General features: G+C 35.9%; 1 protein-coding gene and 1 long non-coding RNA gene across 2 annotated transcripts; both read left to right on the forward strand.

Moving 5' to 3' along the window:
• Nucleotides 1-653: 653 nt before the first annotated feature.
• Nucleotides 654-17136, forward strand: LOC132059430 (protein ACTIVITY OF BC1 COMPLEX KINASE 8, chloroplastic). Its single transcript, XM_059452059.1, has 22 exons — nt 654-1128; nt 1208-1294; nt 3872-4007; nt 4810-4976; nt 5918-6038; nt 6181-6281; nt 6662-6760; nt 7577-7687; nt 7780-7859; nt 8116-8185; nt 8711-8784; nt 8878-8947; nt 9053-9141; nt 11000-11124; nt 11405-11485; nt 11577-11637; nt 11722-11776; nt 11865-11963; nt 12071-12160; nt 12470-12529; nt 12614-12737; nt 16550-17136. The coding sequence occupies exons 1-21, from the start codon at nt 757-759 to the stop codon at nt 12728-12730; spliced, it is 2265 nt and encodes a 754-aa protein (XP_059308042.1). The 5' UTR covers nt 654-756; the 3' UTR covers nt 12731-12737; nt 16550-17136.
• LOC132059431 (uncharacterized) lies at nt 9148-10811 on the forward strand. The gene is made up of 2 exons (XR_009415560.1): nt 9148-9321; nt 10012-10811. It is a non-coding gene; the product is annotated as an uncharacterized LOC132059431 (long non-coding RNA).
• Nucleotides 17137-18263: the final 1127 nt, after the last annotated feature.

Here is an 18263-nt window from a genome sequence, read left to right on the forward strand (position 1 = left end):
GCTTTTGAAGAGGTTGACGACGGTTTGAAGAAGCACATTTAGCAGTTGAGATCAGTTCGTGGGTTTGAACTTGAAAGTTTGAAGGAGCAGTTGAGATGATCGTGTGTTTTGAATGAAGTTCGTGTGTTTTGATATGGACCGATGTTGAGTTTGAAATAAATGGGGGGTTGGATTAAATGGTTTGGGGTCTTTTTTGTATTTTATAAAAGATTAACAAGTTTGGCAAAATATATTTTCAACCCTAATTTTCTTAATTCCAAATTTAATTGAGTTTTGACTTGATGTGGTCCCTACAAGTCACCTCTAGTAATTTCCAAACTTAAAAGTCACCTTGAGTTAAATTTTCGAACTCTCTTTGATATTCCTTTAAAAAATCATGTCCGAAAAATCACAAATCAATAATTTTGTGAAAAAGCAAAAAATAGTACTCCTAGTATAAAAAAAAAGAAAGGAAAAGGAAGAAGAAGAATATTGACAAAGGGTACAGTCAGCATTGGCTCCCAGAGAGCTGAGGCTAATACTTAAGGAGACCCGTTAACCAATCACATTTCTCCATAGCTATCTCTCTTGTGACGTGTCATCTCTGTAACCATATAATACAATTTTCCTCCACTCCTTAAATTCCATATAAAAAAATATTCTCATTTTTTCTCCGCCAGTACTTCCTTCTCTCCTTCTTCACCTCAGTAAAGCTATGGCAACTCAGTTCTAGAATTATTGCATAGCTCAAGTCTCTCTATCTCTCCCTTCCTTTACATGCACATATATAATAATAATAGTAAAGAAATGGCGAGTATTTCAGCTACTACACTTTCCATTGCAACTTTACCAGAAGCTTCTAGAAGAAGCTTCCGATTACCAGTTACTAGGCTTTCATCGCGTCGAATAAAGGCGGTGAAGAGAGAAGAGAATGTGGTGTTAGAGGAGAAGGTAATTAACGGTAGTGTGAATGGGAGTGTGATGAAGAAAAGCGATGATTTAAATAATGGTGGATTGTTGTATAGTAATGGAAGTAGTGTAGGTGTGATTGAGAGTGAAAATGAGAGTTTGTTAGTGAATTATGTGAATGGTAATGGTAGTGTAGCTGCGGGGAAGAGTGTGGTGGAGGTGAAGGGGGAAGAGGTGGTGGTTGAGGAGAAGAAGAGGAATGAAGGGACAAGAAGAATCAGCAAGTTCAGGTATATGTCCAGTAAAATAAGTGGTTGAGGAGAAGAAGAGGAATAATACTAATAAGAAGAGTGTAGAGGAGATCGGACAAGAGGATGCTTGGTTTAAAACGAATAAGCAAGTTCAGGTATATGTCTTAACTATGAGCTCGTTTGGATTTTTTTAACTTTTTAAAGACACACTTATAAGTTTGGTTATGCCTTAATTAAAAGATGCCCCGTTAGTTCCTTATTTTGCCTCATAAGGCAAAACTAAATTTTATGCCCTCCAGCTTTTTTTTCCTTAAGAGTTATGTTTGACTTTGCCTTGAGACATTTTTTTTTTTTTTTTTTTACTTTTAGTTAAGGCATTTTGTGCCTTAATTAAAAGCCCACAAAAAATAATTTTGCCCCATAAGGCAAAACTAAATTAGCTTAGTTTATCTAAATGCAGGGGCTTTGCCTTGAGACATTTTTTTTTTTTTTAAACTTTTCAAGGCACACTTTTAGTTAATGCATACTTTTGGTTATGCCTTAATTAAAAGTTTGCCCCATAAGGCTTTATGTTATGATTGTTAGTTTAGTTCCTGTGTTCCAATTTAAGTGTCTTAGTTTGACTCAACACGGAGTTTATAGATTAAAAAGAGACTTTTGAATCTTATGGTCCTAAATTAAACATGTGTATAATGTACTAAAATGTCTTTTAAATCTTGTTGTTTTAAACTTGTCATGTAGGATGTTTGAATTGTTAACTTGGTAAATATAGAAACATGCACTCTTTTTGAGACAGACTAAAAAGAATAAGCAAGTTGAGGTATATGTGTTAAATGGTTGTTATTTCAGTTTTTTGTTTTTGAGGTAATGGTATAAAATACACTGAAATACTACTCCCTCCGTCTCAATTTATGTGAGGGTGTTTGACTGGGCATGAAGTTTAAGAAAGATTTTTTTTTTTTTTTTGAATCTTGTGGTCTAAAACAAGCCAAAGAAATTTTTGTGGCTAGAAATCATTTCAATAAGGTAAAATGGGAGTTATAGAGTTAAATTGTTGTTAAGTATGGAAAAGTGTCATTCTTTTTGGACGAACTAAAAAGGAAATAGTCTCGTGCAACTTGGGACGGAGGGAGTATCACTTTTTCACTAGTTTCACACTCCAACTATCAGCCATTCCCTTTTTCCTACATGAACTATCACCGTCTATTTGTTAAAACCTATGTTGCTTGGACTCTCCAAAAATGATGCCGCACCTGTGTCGGATCCTTCAAAAATGCACTACTTTTGGAGGATCCGACACGCACCCGTGTCCATTTTTGAAGAGTCCGAGTAACATATTAAAACACACCTAGGCCAACTATCAGCTGTTCCCTTTTTCTACTACGAACTATCACCATCTACTCAGCTAGGTGTGTTTTAATATGTAGATAGTGATAATTTAGGTAGGAAAAGGGAACAAGTAATAGTTGGGGGTGTGAAACTCGCGAAAAAAAAATGATAGTTCAGGTGCGTTTTTGACCATTAACTTTTTATTTTTTTAATTTTTTTTTAAAAGATACTTAAATGTCTTATTTTAGTTGTGTTTTCTATGTGAGAATAATGTTGACAGCCGCATAGAAATATGCTACACTGAATATGAACCACAACATTTTGGGGTTAAGGCATCTTACAATTCTCCAAAAAAAAAAAAAAAAAAATATAAAAATTTTTGGGGGTTGAGGCATAGTTGATTGATACTGATTGGTTGTGAATGATCAAGCGGAGGGGTGTTTGTGCGCGTAAATGTGGTTGTTCTAGAAAATTTCTACTTTTAGAATCTGCTGTTTTATTTAAGTGCTTTGTTATGTTAATTCCAAATTGATTTTCAGGTTACTGGCATTGATGTTTACTATTATCAGAATGAGTTGTATGTTTAGTGAATCTTTTTGATTTCAAAGTAGTCAATGACGGTTAGCTAAATCTAGTATTCCATAAAATCTACTGGACTGCCATTGCCTTCTTTTACACAATGAGGTTCAGTTAAATTGATGTCATATTTGATGAATACCACAACAACTGCACATCAATCCGAAACTTGTTTTTTTTTTTTTTTCTTGATAAAGTTGAAGCCTGAACTAGTTTGGGTGTTGTCATACAATGGTCGTACCTTGCACGCGGATACATGGACATAATACAAGTGCTATGATTAATGGTTCTTGTTGTGATATTCTATCGTCAATATAGCATTGCGATGTGGGCCAATTTTATGTTGTCACTTTGTCTAATCTTCTTAAGATGAGAATTATCAACACATGACCGAAGATGTTTATTACTGGCCTTTTTGATGAAATAATGAACTTCCCTTATTAGAGGTGCAAGATGAAGATTATCCTGGCCGAATGAGTTTGTAAGTTGACAAGTTATTGGATTGGTTAGATTAAGACTAAGGCTAACCAGGTCACTATATCAACCTCACATATTACTCAATTGCTGTAATGGGAAATAACTGAGAACACGATGCATGAGGCGATTCCAAATTGACCAGAGAGGGTTTGGAGACTGGTTTACGCAATGAATATTAGAACCATTAGTTGTAGTTGGCAAAGAAACTAAATGATAAAGAAGGATTTCAAATGCTTATATACAATATTGCTATTTACATCTTACCCTCTATGCTTTAGGGGTTCTTGTGATCTCTGTTTCGTTTCTAGATAGAAGCCAGATTGTTTGACATTACTGATTGGTTTTTGCAGGTTTCTGTCAAGCCTGGAGGCCGTTGGAACAGATTCAGAACATATTCAACAATTCAAAGGACTTTGGAGATATGGGGATCTGTTTTCACTTTTTTATTTAAGGCTTGGTTGAATAATCAGAAGTTCTCCTATCGAGGTTGGTCAATGACAAACCCCAATTTTTTTAAGAGTTGAGAAGATAATTGCGTTAATGTGTTGTTCCTAGCAACGTGCTGGTATTTTCTTCTTTCAACATGTCACAATGGCTAAAAACTGGGTGATAAAAAACCATAATTTTGTTATATTGACCCAAAAAAAAAGTCTGCTTTTCGGCACCCGTTTCAACTAGAAATATTAAGGAATGAGGCTTAATTCTACTTTAATAAACACAAGACTATTCAAAGTTCACTTAAACTGATCTACATGAATAGCTTTTTAGCTATTCTTCCCTACATTGAAGTCATCGGGATCCACAAACTGATGGAAAGAAAATTCTTTTACCCTTCCAAAAGGATAAGCTATTTATGGCGTTCTCATTGCTATTCCTATGGATGTTTCAGGACACCAACTTCCTATCAAGTCCTAACTATCCCTTTTCATTTAATAATATTTCTTCTTTATAATGGTGACAGTGAACTATGCAATAGTCAAAATGATTACCATGACACCTAAAGAATCTATTTGCCAGTCAGTTTCCCCCTTCAGACTTAGTTTTGACCTATTTTCCCCAGACGTCACAATAATAACCTATGTATAACTGTCAATAGCAAAGCAGCGACCAATACACCGGCGACTCCCATCATATGAAATGGGTACTGAGGAGGCTAGGTTGGCCAAAAGATGGTTAATGCTTATTACACCTTCAAAAATTCATCAATTCCCACCCCAATCTGTTATGCTCAGTAATAATACCAAAAACACTCCTTAATGTAACTAATTCAAGGAGCTGCTTCATGCAGGCGGGATGACAGAAGCTAAAAAAGTTGAGCGGAGAAAGGTCCTCGCTAGGTGGTTAAAAGAAACTATTTTGAGATTGGGTCCTACTTTTATCAAGATTGGCCAGCAATTCTCAACAAGAGTGGACATTCTTGCTCAGGAGTACGTTGATCAGTTGTCTGAGCTTCAGGTTGGTGATGTCCTCCTCAAGTTATCGTATGTTTGATCCTTTACAACACACATTCACCAGAACTTGATGTCTTTTCAGTATCCTTTAAGTTTGAAGATTGAGGCATAGTTGTCGTTGTTATTTAAGCTTGAAGACATCTTTTGCTCAGTTTTGTTAGCTGGGGATCTTGCCTCATCAGAAATTGGTATCAAAGTGAACAGTTCGGTCATATATATGTAGCTTATTATTAACTTTTGCCAATCCAACTACTGTTTATCTTTCTGTTGTTTAGTATTTTCTTGAGACGATTTATAATTTGTCAAGCTCGGGCATTATTCATATCTGTTCTTCCTCAGAGATTTTCCAATATCTCGAGTAACAGACACGAGCAATGTGTGGAGCTTGACAGATTATTAGTAACAAAGATTACCTGTGTACAAGAAACCTGACCACATATACATTGCATTTGTTTACAGAATGCAACGAAGAGGACAACTGAGCATGTTGTTGGAGTATATGATTCTTACACAATCGATGAATATATAATACTTAGATGATATCAACATATAAATAAATGAATTGTGCAGTTGAGATCCATAGTCCCTTTTCATTTTCACAAAAAAAAAAAAAAAAGAAAAAAAAAGGAAAAGATCCATAGTCCCTGAGATGGGATATACTAACTTTGAAGCATTTAAATTCTGAAAGCATACTAAATTTACTTCTAAAGTTAGCCTATATAACTGGCAACACATGCTATGCAGTAAATTGATTTTCACCTTGGATGAAGCATGCCTGGCTGCTTTTTTATTCTTTTTGCGATGTACCTTCCCACCATTTCCTCTCTGGATTTCTATTATGGGTTTTCTGTCATTTCCTGTTGCTATGCAGCACGTTTTCTTCTTCTTAGAAATCATTAATTTTCTAGGCATTGTTTTTTACAAGTCTAATCTCTCTCTGCTTAGGACCAAGTTCCTCCTTTCCCATCGGAAACTGCTGTATCAATAGTTGAAGAAGAACTTGGAGGCCCATTGGATGATATATTTGAAAGATTTGACAGTGAACCAATAGCTGCTGCAAGTCTTGGTAATATTCACTTAATTCTAATTGTGTGACAGAGATGCATCCTTCATTCAGCAAATAAATTCTGTAACTACCAGTGACTGTTCTATGACTCAACAAGCTTTACAAGAATGAAGTACAAGAACGCTGATATATTATATTGCAGGTCAGGTGCATCGTGCAAGATTGAATGGGCAGGAAGTTGTTGTCAAAGTACAAAGGCCCGGTCTTAAGGATCTTTTTGATATTGATCTTAAAAACCTGAGGGTCAGTTTTAGATAATTGAAATATCTTTACATTTAACCCTTGAGTTCTTTTGGGTAATCATTTGGATATTATACAAAGTATAATCAGATCTTCATTGACTGCATAGAGAAAGGCCCTTTTCACTGGTTTTTCTTCTTAGATTTTCCCATCTAACTTCCAGACTTCTGCCAGAATAGGTCACACTTCAAGTCATTTATTCATATACTTGGTGCAATGACCTAATTTTCACGATGAAATGACACTCCTCCAGGATATTGTACACAAAACACTCACACAAACAGTGACTTTATGGCACGAATATGCTCATGTTTACTTCTAATTTCAAAAAATAGGTTATTCATTATCATATATATCTTTTTCATGTGACATATTTCTTGCAGGTGATAGCTGAATATCTGCAGAAAATAGATCCTAAATCTGATGGTGCAAAAAGAGATTGGGTTGCAATCTATGATGAATGTGCAAGTGTCTTGTATCAGGTATTTTGTTAATAAATCATTTATTTTAACATAGCTAAGTTAGCATGCATGTCCGTTAGCATCAATTCGTCAATTCTTTGTAAAAGGACTTCAAGATTCTTTCTTCTGTCTGACTTATCTTTGCTTTCTTTTTGCATCAAGTTTATTGTTGGTTTACTTTTCCCTATTTGAGGTGGATTTGGTGTCTCATTGACTTGCCCATTTTTGTCTGTACAAGTTTCGTTGCAAAGACATACTATATCTTATTGGTGAGGTCTGCAAAATATAGGTTTTCGTGGAAGAAACTTTTCGGGTTGACAGACTTCTGAGTTTTAATTAATTATGAATCAGCATGATCAATATTCAAGGAATTTAAATTTATTGGTCTTCAACAAAAACGGTTGTGAAATATTACGAAAAGGTAATGGGATGTCATGTGAGAAGGAGAAGAGATTCATTCAAAAGTTTTCATGGTATTATGGTTTGATATGGTGTAATAATACACTATCTTATCTCGTTAGTAGGTTCTCGTTGCACTTAAATAGAATACTTCCATTCACCAATTAGAGTTCAGGAATTAAACGATGACAACTGGTCACCTGGGAACTGTGTTTTTGATGGCTTTTTATCAACTGGCAATCATGAATTGAAGTAGTTTATAAGTTATTCTAGTGATTGACTGACCATTATTCTGTACTATTATTTTATTTTATATCTAATTCAATAGTCAAATGCTGCTGGATCTTTTCAGGATCAGTGTGTTGCTATTCTCCTTGATTTGCATCTTTCAAGCTGTAAGTTTGTCTAATAAGAGATGTTATTTGATGAGTTTTGCAGGAGATTGATTATACTAAGGAAGCTGCCAATGCGGAATTGTTTGCAAGTAACTTCAAAAACATGGATTATGTGAAAGTCCCGTCAATATACTGGGAATATACCACACCACAGGTTCAAATCAGTGACAATGATGGTTTAACTGATTAACATTGAATTCTCTCCACAACTCATTTTACTTGAATGATATTTTTCATTCCTTTCAGGTTTTGACAATGGAGTATGTCCCAGGCATTAAAATAAACAGGATAGAAGCCTTAGATCAGTTGGGCGTTGATAGGAAAAGGTGAGCTGAAAGTTATGCCATTCAATTTGTTGAAATATATAATTTACCTATATCCTTCATTTTCGTTCATGTACCGGTGTTGTAATCATGCCCGAGAGACATGTTGCTTCACAAGGATCCTTAATAAGTACACAGAGGGCCTGCTAAAATTGGATGTGTTCTGTCAATTCATTTTCGTATCTGATACTAACACAGGTACTAAGTATGACAGGACTGAAAATGACATGCCTTTGGATTTCTCTTAATTGTTGATCAGGTTAGGGAGGTATGCTGTTGAATCCTATCTGGAGCAGATTCTGTCTCATGGTTTCTTCCATGCTGATCCAGTAAGATTTCTCACTGACATTCATAGTTCTTCTGCTCTACTATGATTCACAGTGCACTTCGTAACCAAATAACAGCGTATAATAGATCTGTTGGTTTGAGCTTTAACATATTCAATAAACGGGTATAAGAATTTTCCACTTCCTTTGTTTTCCGTTTTTTGTATCCTCACAGTTAACCTGGTTGCATCACCATGTTTGCTTTCCTTCTAGCCATTCAACTCCTGAGTGATATAAACTGCAAACAGAATCTTGCGTTGATTGTTCAAGGAAAATTATTTTGCGATATCTTGGTAATCACACCTCATTCACTTGGATAGGACCACATAACTGATTCGGAGAGATACCTTTGGAGAGCTTCAGCTTCCATACCAACCAATTGTTTTCTAAGCTGTTGATGTCTTTTACTCTTTTCTAAGTTGAACATCGTTTTCATCTTACTACTTAGCTTTACCCATATCTCATATCTGTGAAGTGCGCAAGTAAAGGTTTTTCAAAGAAAATTGGGGCTGATTTAATTTCTTGCAGCATCCTGGAAATATAGCTGTGGATGATGTTAACGGTGGAAGGTTGATCTTTTATGATTTTGGAATGATGGGAAGGTAAGATGAACCTTTCCATCTAAGTAATATAAATGACTCTGAAGTTCTCCAACCTAAAACTTGTTAGTTCTCACTTACTCTAGCATATTGCAGCATAAGTCCTAATATCAGAGAAGGCTTGCTGGAAACATTCTATGGAGTTTATGAGAAAGATCCAGATAAGGTGATCAAACTTTCTAGGCTTGCTGTTTCCTTTTTTTATTTTTGGTTCTCTCACTGTTCTACTTATCCACACAAATGGTTGGCTAAAGTTCTCTTTGAAATACAGGTCCTGCAAGCAAGTATTCAAATGGGTATTCTGGTGCCTACTGGCGACATGACTGCTGTCAGACGAACTGCACAGTTTTTCCTTAATAGGTACTCGCTCGCATCTTATCTTCCAATTTTAATTTTGTTCAAAGTCAAATTAAATGTTGAGACTGCCAAAATTAAGCCCATTGTCGACATTACTAATCACCGCAGATTGTGGACTGATGTTCATTTTGTGGTTTAGTATGTTTTTTCGGTTAAGGTTGTGCTTTCGTATACATAAATGAAGTGAAAAAATGTGTTCACGAACTGGTGCATTAGAATCCGGGAGAGGTGTTTGTTTCAACAAGGGCGTTTTTCTTTTTTCTTTTTCCTCTATTCACCTTTATCTCTTTTTCTCAATCTGTTATTAGCTCAGATTATTCCTGTTGTACATCAACTTGTTATTAGCCCCTAAATGTTGGAGTTCTACATGTGACTTATAGAGATACTCGGAGGATCTTTCCATGTTCAAGTAAAAATTTGGTCCACCTTGGATGAAGTTTCCAACTGGTAGGTTTCCAGTGATGGGCCTTTTTATTATTGACAAGTACTAAGATTTAATCAAAAAAAAAAAAATTTGGGTGAAGCCTTTATACAAGAGGTATACATTGATCAACTATAGAGCAAGCATTCCTTCCTACAAAATCTAATGGTATTTATACAAATAGAAATCCCTCATATGCTCCAACAAAGTGCAAAAAGGAACTAGATTGAAAGAAAAGCCTTCCCAATATTTCAAAAGCCCTTTGGTGTTTTTCGCGCCATATAGTCTATATCGTGGCTTCTGGTGGTATATTCCATAGTCATCTTCTCTATTACCTTCTGCCTCTATTCGCAAGGGTGGCTCAGTTGGTTGAGCATGGGGCTTTTGTAATGGAGGTCTCAGGTTCGAAACCCCTTGCCTATGACAGCAGGGGATTTGCTTTTTGGATCAAGCTCATCATACGGGGCTTGCCTAGTGCTGGTTATCTCTCCTGTGTGGTTTGCGAGCTATTGCACAAGACCTGGGTTTACCCTGTGCGCTCCCGAAGGGTAGGGGCTGCGGGTTCTCATGTCTCAAAAAAAAAAAAAAATTTCTGCCTCTCAATTTTTTTCACCTTGAGAAGCTCCTTAACAGTTGTGTGCGTTGCACACCTACCTTTGAACAACCTCTCTGAAGCAATTCCCTACCTCGTATCATTTTGAAGTGGATGAGCAGGTGGATAACATCCACTCCCTCTCCTTTACACAAGATACACCAGCTAATATGAATCTGTCTTTTCCGCATGTTTATTGACTTCTTCGAAGTTGGCTATTCATATGATTTACAACATTGGACAAAACTTGACATGTAGTAAATGCTTTCCCTTGTTTTCCCACTGCTTCTATTATCTCTTCTGTTTCCTTTCAATCAGCTAAAGTGTGTCAAATTTCAGGTCTTTTACTGCAAAAAAAGAAGAAGTCAATTTGACTCTTATTTCATGGTTAACTGTGACCAGAACCTAAGCTACTTTGACTCTGGGCTATTTTAGAAAAGACCTTCTATTCAAAACGTGCTTTGCATTATGCAACATCATTTGCATTGTTAACGGACAATAACTCTACAAGTGTTTAAATTGATTCATTGGACAAAACTTGACATGAAGTAAATGCTTTCCCTTTGTTTCCCACTGCTTCTATTATCTCTTCTGTTTCCTTTCAATCAGCTAAATTGTGTCAAATTTCAGGTCTTTTACTGCAAAAAAAGAAAAGAAGAAGTCAATTTGACTCTTATTTCATGGTTAACTGTGACCAGAACCTAAGCTACTTTGATGCTGAGCTATTTTAGAAAAGACCTTCTATCCAAAACGTGCTTTGTATTGTGCAACATCATTTGCATTGTTAACGGACAAGAACTCCTACAAGTGTTTAAATTGATTGAAGCTTGACAGTTGAAATTTTGCAGCTTTGAAGAGCGCCTTGCAGCACAAAGAAAGGAGAGAGAAACGGCACAAGCAGAACTTGGGTTCAAAAAGCCATTGACAAAGGAGGAACAAAAAGAGAAAAAGAAGCAACGTTTGGCTGCAATTGGTAATTTACTTGTCGTATCTTCTTTTTCTGGTCTAGGTATCTCACTTTTTTGTGCTAGCTTGTTCTATTCCTTTGCTCTCTTTAATTCGGCCAATCCTGGTGGGGTTTTCAATGTAGAAAAGCAACATGTTTTTATTGCTTGGTCCCCACCCCTTTCCAACCCCAACTCCTCCATTTACATAAGAGGTAAAAACCAAACAGTAAAGGAAAAACTAAGAAAGACTAGTTAATTACTCACTTTGCTCATAGCCTCAAACTCATATTTTCTACTCTCTAACAGGTGAAGATCTACTAGCCATTGCAGCAGATCAGCCATTCCGATTTCCTGCCACATTCACTTTTGTAGTTAGAGCATTTTCAGGTACTTCAGTACCAGCTATGTAATAGCTTACAATTGTGCTGCTTGTTTTGGCGTTCAACTTCTTATAGTAAAAACTATTAATTGTTATCAGTTTTGGATGGCATTGGAAAGGGTCTTGATCCACGATTTGATATCACTGAAATTGCCAAACCGTGAGTGCTCCACAATATATAATTTCTTTTCTTTTTGTAATTTCCTCCCCTTTATTTGACATATACATTTATGCTGCTCTATAGCTATGCTCTAGAGCTGCTTAGGTTTCGTGAAGCTGGTATTGAAGTTGTGGTAAAGGTAAACCTACTAAAAGTTCGAAAGCGTGCGCAAGTTTTGTGTTTCATATTGTGCTTAAGTTTTAATAATTCATCTTTCTGGCTTGCAGGACTTCAAGAAGAGATGGGACAGACAGTCTCAAGCATTTTACAACTTGTTCAGGCAGGCTGATAGAGTTGAGAAACTTGCTGCAATTATCCAGCGATTGGTAGACAGCGTGCCATATTCATAGCTTTAAATTAAAATTTGATCACAGATCCATATTTTTTCAGTCTTATGCTTTATCCATTTATATCTATTTTGATTTGCTCACAGGAGCAAGGTGATCTTAAGCTACGGGTTAGAGCTTTAGAATCTGAAAGGGCTTTCCAACGTGTTTCAGCTGTTCAGAAGACAATTGGAAGTGTAAGTTGTCATACATTCTGATACTGTTTACAAATTCATTATCATGTGAAATTTGATGTACTCTTCTAATCAAGAAAGGTACAAAATGTTTGTTATGTCATTCTTCTATATCAAGAAAAGTTATGCTGTGGGATGGAGCTTTCTCTGAGTATAACTATGGGCTGCTTGGCGGGTTTGGGGTGGGGGGAAGGGGAAGGAGGATTCACTTATAGTGGAGATAATATCTATACTTACATAAGCTTGCTGCTCCTTTTGCCTGCTCATTGTTTCACTTCTTAATGACTTAGGGTCTTTATCTCATCTGAACAGGCAGTTGCAGCTGGAAGCTTGGTTAACCTAGCTACAATTTTGTATCTCAACTCCATCCGTGTAAGTATTGCATCCTCACTTGTATATTTTAAGTTTGTCATCTTTGCGTACTATGTTTAACTTGCATGCGTCTTCACTTTCCAGATGCCCTCAATTATAGCATACGCTGTCTGTGCATTCTTTGGCTTCCAAGTCCTCTTTGGCCTTCTGAAGGTTAAAAAATTAGATGAACGAGAAAGATTGATTACTGGAACAGCTTGAACAAATGGTGAGCAACTCTTCTCTAATTTAGTACTGGCACAGAGGCAAAAAACTCTTAAATGTTATGAAGTCTTTTTTTTTCCTTTGATAGGTAAATATTAGAGGTAGGTTCCAATTTCCAGATTTGCTTTAGGTTATAAGTCAAAAATTCTGGGTCGTCTCAAAAAAAGAATTTAGAGGTAGAAACACCATCTAGACTTTTCACGTACAATAAGCCATTAAAGGTAAGTCTTTAATGTCTTACTGTACATGAAAAGTTTCTAGGTGGCGTTACTACCTCTATATCACATGTAAAAAATGTAATGGGGACGTCCAAGGTAATTTATATTTCGACGAATATTAGACTTAAACTTCAGATGCTTCACATAATGGTTGAGTCGGTGAGTCATTTTGGTTTAGGGAGACATGCATCCATATTAAAGTGTGATAGATGACTTGCCCCTCCAGGTGGACAAAAAAGTTGACTCGTGAAGGAAGAAACAAATTTTTGTAAATCTCGAAGTTGAAAAAAGAATCTTTATGATGGATTTTCATCTAAACATGTGTAAGGCTTTTGATTAAACCTAACAAGGCTTCTATTATATATCCCTTTTGGTTTAAGCACATGTACAAGTGTGCAAACAAAAGTAGGTTTCAAATATCAAAATTCCCTGGAGAATTTTAATAAGAGGAAAGCTTGAGTAAGAAAGATTCATGAAAAGCCTTAAGTCCACTATCAAGGATATACAGGGGAGGAGGTAAAAGCCCAAATACGGGTGCAGCCGAACCCAATAGCTTTTGCTCAAACAATGTATTATTTGTGGTAAGAATTTCATTAAAATATGGGCAGATATTAAATTTAGAACCCAGTTATTAGCACTTGAAGTTGTTGTTTTAAAATCTAGAACCCATAAAGTTAAAATCCTGGCTCCCCCTCTGCGGACAAGCATGACTCTTAAGAGATGAACTAAAGAGTTTGTACTCTTGGAATCCTAAGGTGATGGTGGTCGGTCTCTGACTGAAAGGAGCTAGCTTGTTAAACACTGTTGGTATGACATACTGCAGGGTCTCTAGATTAAAAGTTCAAGTTAACACTTCCTTTTGGATCAAGCTTTCCGCAAGAAGTTTAATCTAACAGTAAGAGCAAAAATTGCACCAATATTGGCTAAAAATTTGGAATCGTTCCTCCGGTTGATCATGATTGACTATCGAACAACTGTAATGTTGAAAGTGAACCTATGAATTCATGGATCTAATATGGCTCATTTCACAGAGATGGCCTAACCTATGGGAAAATGGCTTCCTAATCTAAGCAGAGAATGATTGTCTCAAAAAGAAGAAGCTAGAAAAACATATATAAAATCTTCCTAAAGCAATACATATTTAAAAAACTTAGAACAATGATCCTTCTGAAGGACCATTATTAAGAACCATCAAAAATTCAATATCATCGAAATAAGAAGGGAAATATTCGAATTAATCACATGATTCTCGGACACCTTTATGAGAAAACACACAAGCAGGACTGAATTAGGTGTTTTGTGTGTTTTCAAAAACTTTTGCAGATATTAAGTCGAGTACTAAAGGTTATAGCAGACTAACAGTGAGGTTCTTTTTGAAAATTCTCTTTCTATGGGAATCCTTAATTTTGAATAATGGAAGTATTTTGTGGAGTTGCATACAAAAATTAATTTTCTACAAAGTCAAGTTAACAAATTAAGAATGTATGTATAAAGATGTTGAAGATATAATTAACTGAATAAACGTGTGCTGTCTCCAAGTCTCTAACAACTTAAGCTTTTAGATGAGATGATCACATGCTCCAGATGTTCACTCCTGGGCGTGTGGAGGTGTAATATTCCCATATCAGCTATTGATGGGGTGTTTGGTCTACTTATACGGTCTTTGTGCCGTCCTCACCTCATGAGCTAGCTTTTGGGATTGAGTTAGGCCCAAGGTCCATTTCTTATCAAAAGCAAAGTGGATAATGCAAACTCAAATTTCTACTGGTTCAACTAGGTCTACATTCAATTCCCTTGTTCAGGGGTTCGACTAGATCAACTTGTTTTTCTCGAACACAATGGTTTTGTACGTGCACACGAATGTGTAATTTTGTCTTTCGTTCATCACAAAAGAGTAACACGCAGTGGTCTCAACTTTGCTAACCACCAACAGAGGCTGCCTAAACTTTCTCTTATTTAGAAAGCTAGGTCTTTCTCTAGACAGTAGAAATTAAGATGACTTTCCCCATTTCTAGTGTAGGGCTTCTTTTCAGTACAATGATGAGCTCTCTTTTAGAATAGATTGTTAACTATAAGTACAATATGGAATTTTCCTAGTAGAAGAAACTGTGCTGCTTTGCTCTTATCTTTTCAAATGCTTGTTGTCTTCTTGTCCTCAAATTCTTGGTCTATTTCTCGTAGATTTCCAGAGTTAGGGAATTCCTTCTTGAAAGTTTTCGTTTTGTAGCATCAATAGCCATTGGAGATTCAGTCTTCAAACTTGATCTTCAAGTTTCAGAAACTTCAGCCATAGTTGACTTATTCTTTCTTCAGTTGCCTCAAGTTATTTCCATATCCAGCTTTCTTAGCTGCTAGAACTTTTCATTCTTCTATTCTTACATAACTCGTGCTTGTGCATCTGTGGATATCAACAATGACTTCTCCACAAGTCCATTCTTTGAAGTTGATTCCTCTTTACTTCAAGATCTTTTCCTTAATCTTGGTACTTCTTTCCTTGTTTAGATCCTCATCAATTTCATTATTATGCTAAGTATCATCAATTTCATTATTATGCTAAGTACCCAAATCTGTCACTTTCATTAGCTGTCTGGATCTTCCATTAATTGCTCTTTAATCAATTAGCATCCTTTGATCAATCAATCCTGCAAAACAAGAATAGCTGCCAATCACTATTCATATATTTGATTAAAATTCCTATGTGAATCCTTACTGACTATGTTTCTCCACTTAAACTCATCTCATGCCAATATTAAAATTCCAAATAATTTTTTTTTAGACCATAATATAGAGATGTGTGATCCTTGGACCAACACTTCTTAGATTTTTCTAGAGCATGATATGGATGAATCTAATGATTGTCAGACTCTTTCTCGATAGAAGGAGCTTCATCCTTTTAACTATGCCTTCCATAAGTTTTGTGTAGTAGCACATGATTGATTTCTCTTTTGGATCTTCAATTTTTCCTTTTTGGTTGAACATTTATCTGTTTAGCACTGTGCCTTATTCCTTGTTTTAATTTAATATGATAGAAGAACTTCTTTTTAATCTTCGGTTATTGGATGTTTCAGCTTGTAGATTGCTAAATTTATTAGGACCAAGTCTGGTCTGTATGTACAACAGGATTAGCGAAAAATAGTAGAGCATCTTGAGGTTGTGAAAGGACCGATTAAGTTTATCAGTGTGCATTTGTTAAGTTGGTTTTGTACTTTCCATATTTATATTTGGTATATATGATCTCTCTTCGCAAAGTTTTGTTGGATTTCTTGGCCTAAGAGGGTTGGGGTCAGGAGAAAAAATAGATAGTCCTGTGAACATGTCATTCTGTGATCATCTCCGCAGTTTTATCTTTGCTTTACATGTAAAATGCAAATAATGTTACCTCTCCTTGCTTTAGATGTAAAATGCAAATAATGTTACCTCTCCTGTGTGATTTGCGAGCTATTGCACAGGAGCTGGGCTGGGTTTACCCTGTGCACACCCGAAGGGTCGGTTGCAGGGTTCCCATGTCATAAAAAAAAATGCAAATAATGTTTATGCTTACTCAAACTTGATTAAATTGAAATCATATAATCTTACAATTGGCCATTGTACATCACAGGTTACCCTGGGAGATCACATATGGGAACTGCTATTCAATTCCAAGTTGTAGCCCTGGAAAAACAGAAATAATGTGGAGAAGACTTAACGGATCGTTGAGTATTCATAGCATGCCCATGGCCAAGAGCTGCTAGTTTTATCCTTCAGCTTTAAGATGCATCATGTGGTAAGGCTTCCAATATGGAGGTTCATTTCTAATTATGTTGGCCTAACGGATTGTTGTATTTGCCCATATCCACTATAGAGCACTCCTGTGAAGTAGACCAAGTAAGAAATCTTTCATGTCAAGTATGACACCCATTTTGACCTTCTATAGCCTTAGTGTATAGGTATACAACATCTAGGAGATAAATGTAACTAATGTTAGCCTCATCTACCTTCAACCTTATTTGTGGAGTTCGATTCCCTTGAATTTGTGTATAATACAATGTGAACATATATTTTTATTGTAAAAACAGTGTAATTTAAGTATCCTAGGGATCAAATATGTCATTGAGCTAACCCTACTTAGTATTAGTCCTTTGTATGTGTATTAGTATGTAATTTGTACTATTCAGTATCAATCGAAAGAACATGAATTTTTTTAAATGTTGGAAGACTTTATTCATATGTATTCTTCACTTCAAGTTATCAAAGTAAAAAGAAAGTATACTTCATTTAAGAGCAGGTGTAACAATGCCTTCTTAGACCTTGAAACTACAGGAAGATGCCTGTCTTATGCACTTTGTAGTGTTGTATTATTATAAGTTGAGAATTTTCCTGCGTTGCTTCATTTTAATCTTCTGTAGTATCTAATGGCATGTGTCTCTAGAATCCAAATCTTTCTTGTTTCCTTTTTCATTCACCAACATGGTGGATCCTCTAAATATTTGCCCTTTAAATCCTTTTATATATTATTTGTCATTGTCGGACAAAACATACTCTGGATGAAGTGCTTGAGCTGTTCCATGTGCTAGATAACATAAAAAACAAAAACATCTTCACTTTAAAGGTTGACATCGTAATTCTTAACACAAACCCTATCTGAAAAGTGAGAAGACATTTGTGTATTGACTTGTTTGTGTACCCCTGTATGGTAGTTCTGTTGGAATTTGGATTTACATTAATTGGTTGTAGTTTGAAAAAGGATACCTTGACCCAGTTGGTGGATAAAGTAAAAGGGGCAATCCGCAGGAATGCCCTTATTTTAGGGTGGTCTTTAATTTTTGTTCCTCAAATTGGTGGTCTTTAATTTTTGTCCTTCGCCTAATACCATGAGGTTTGGGGTTTGAATCCTGGTTTAGTCAAAATAATAAAAAAAAAGTCGCAAGGTGGAGTTTGTAGAAGAAAGTTAGCCTCTGCGCAGAATTTTGCTTGCTTCAAGCAGAGTTTCAAACTCTAGGGCAAAACTCGGCCTTTAGACTAATAAGTGGATGAAGGGTATTTGTGAGCCATTTCCTATACGTTAGGGGTATTTTTGGCCCTTTTCCCTTTAACTTAATCTAACTAAAATTTTTGTTTACGTACCTGTATATTGTGTCTTTAATCTACTATGGATATATATAAATTTCTTGCATGTTTACCATCTTTCCACGGTGCTTTGTGATCTCATCACCAGTTTTTGCATGTGAAAGAGTACAAGTTTTAATCTGTATATTGCTGTTGGTTTTGGATTCATATACCCATTCATTAACTATTATTGGATTCTGTTCTGTTTGATGTTTTACTTCCGGCGC

The sequence above is a fragment of the Lycium ferocissimum genome, chromosome 6, assembly GCF_029784015.1.
Source record: "Lycium ferocissimum isolate CSIRO_LF1 chromosome 6, AGI_CSIRO_Lferr_CH_V1, whole genome shotgun sequence".
Lineage (NCBI taxonomy): Eukaryota > Viridiplantae > Streptophyta > Magnoliopsida > Solanales > Solanaceae > Lycium > Lycium ferocissimum.

Bases quoted from the DNA above. Each gene is read 5' to 3' on its own strand.
- LOC132059430 (XM_059452059.1), top strand. From the start codon at position 757: ATGCACATATATAATAATAATAGTAAAGAAATGGCGAGTATTTCAGCT. The intron at 1,295-3,871 runs GTATATGTCTTA...TGGTTTTTGCAG, and splicing joins AAACGAATAAGCAAGTTCAG to GTTTCTGTCAAGCCTGGAGG. The intron at 4,008-4,809 runs GTTGGTCAATGA...TGCTTCATGCAG, and splicing joins TCAGAAGTTCTCCTATCGAG to GCGGGATGACAGAAGCTAAA.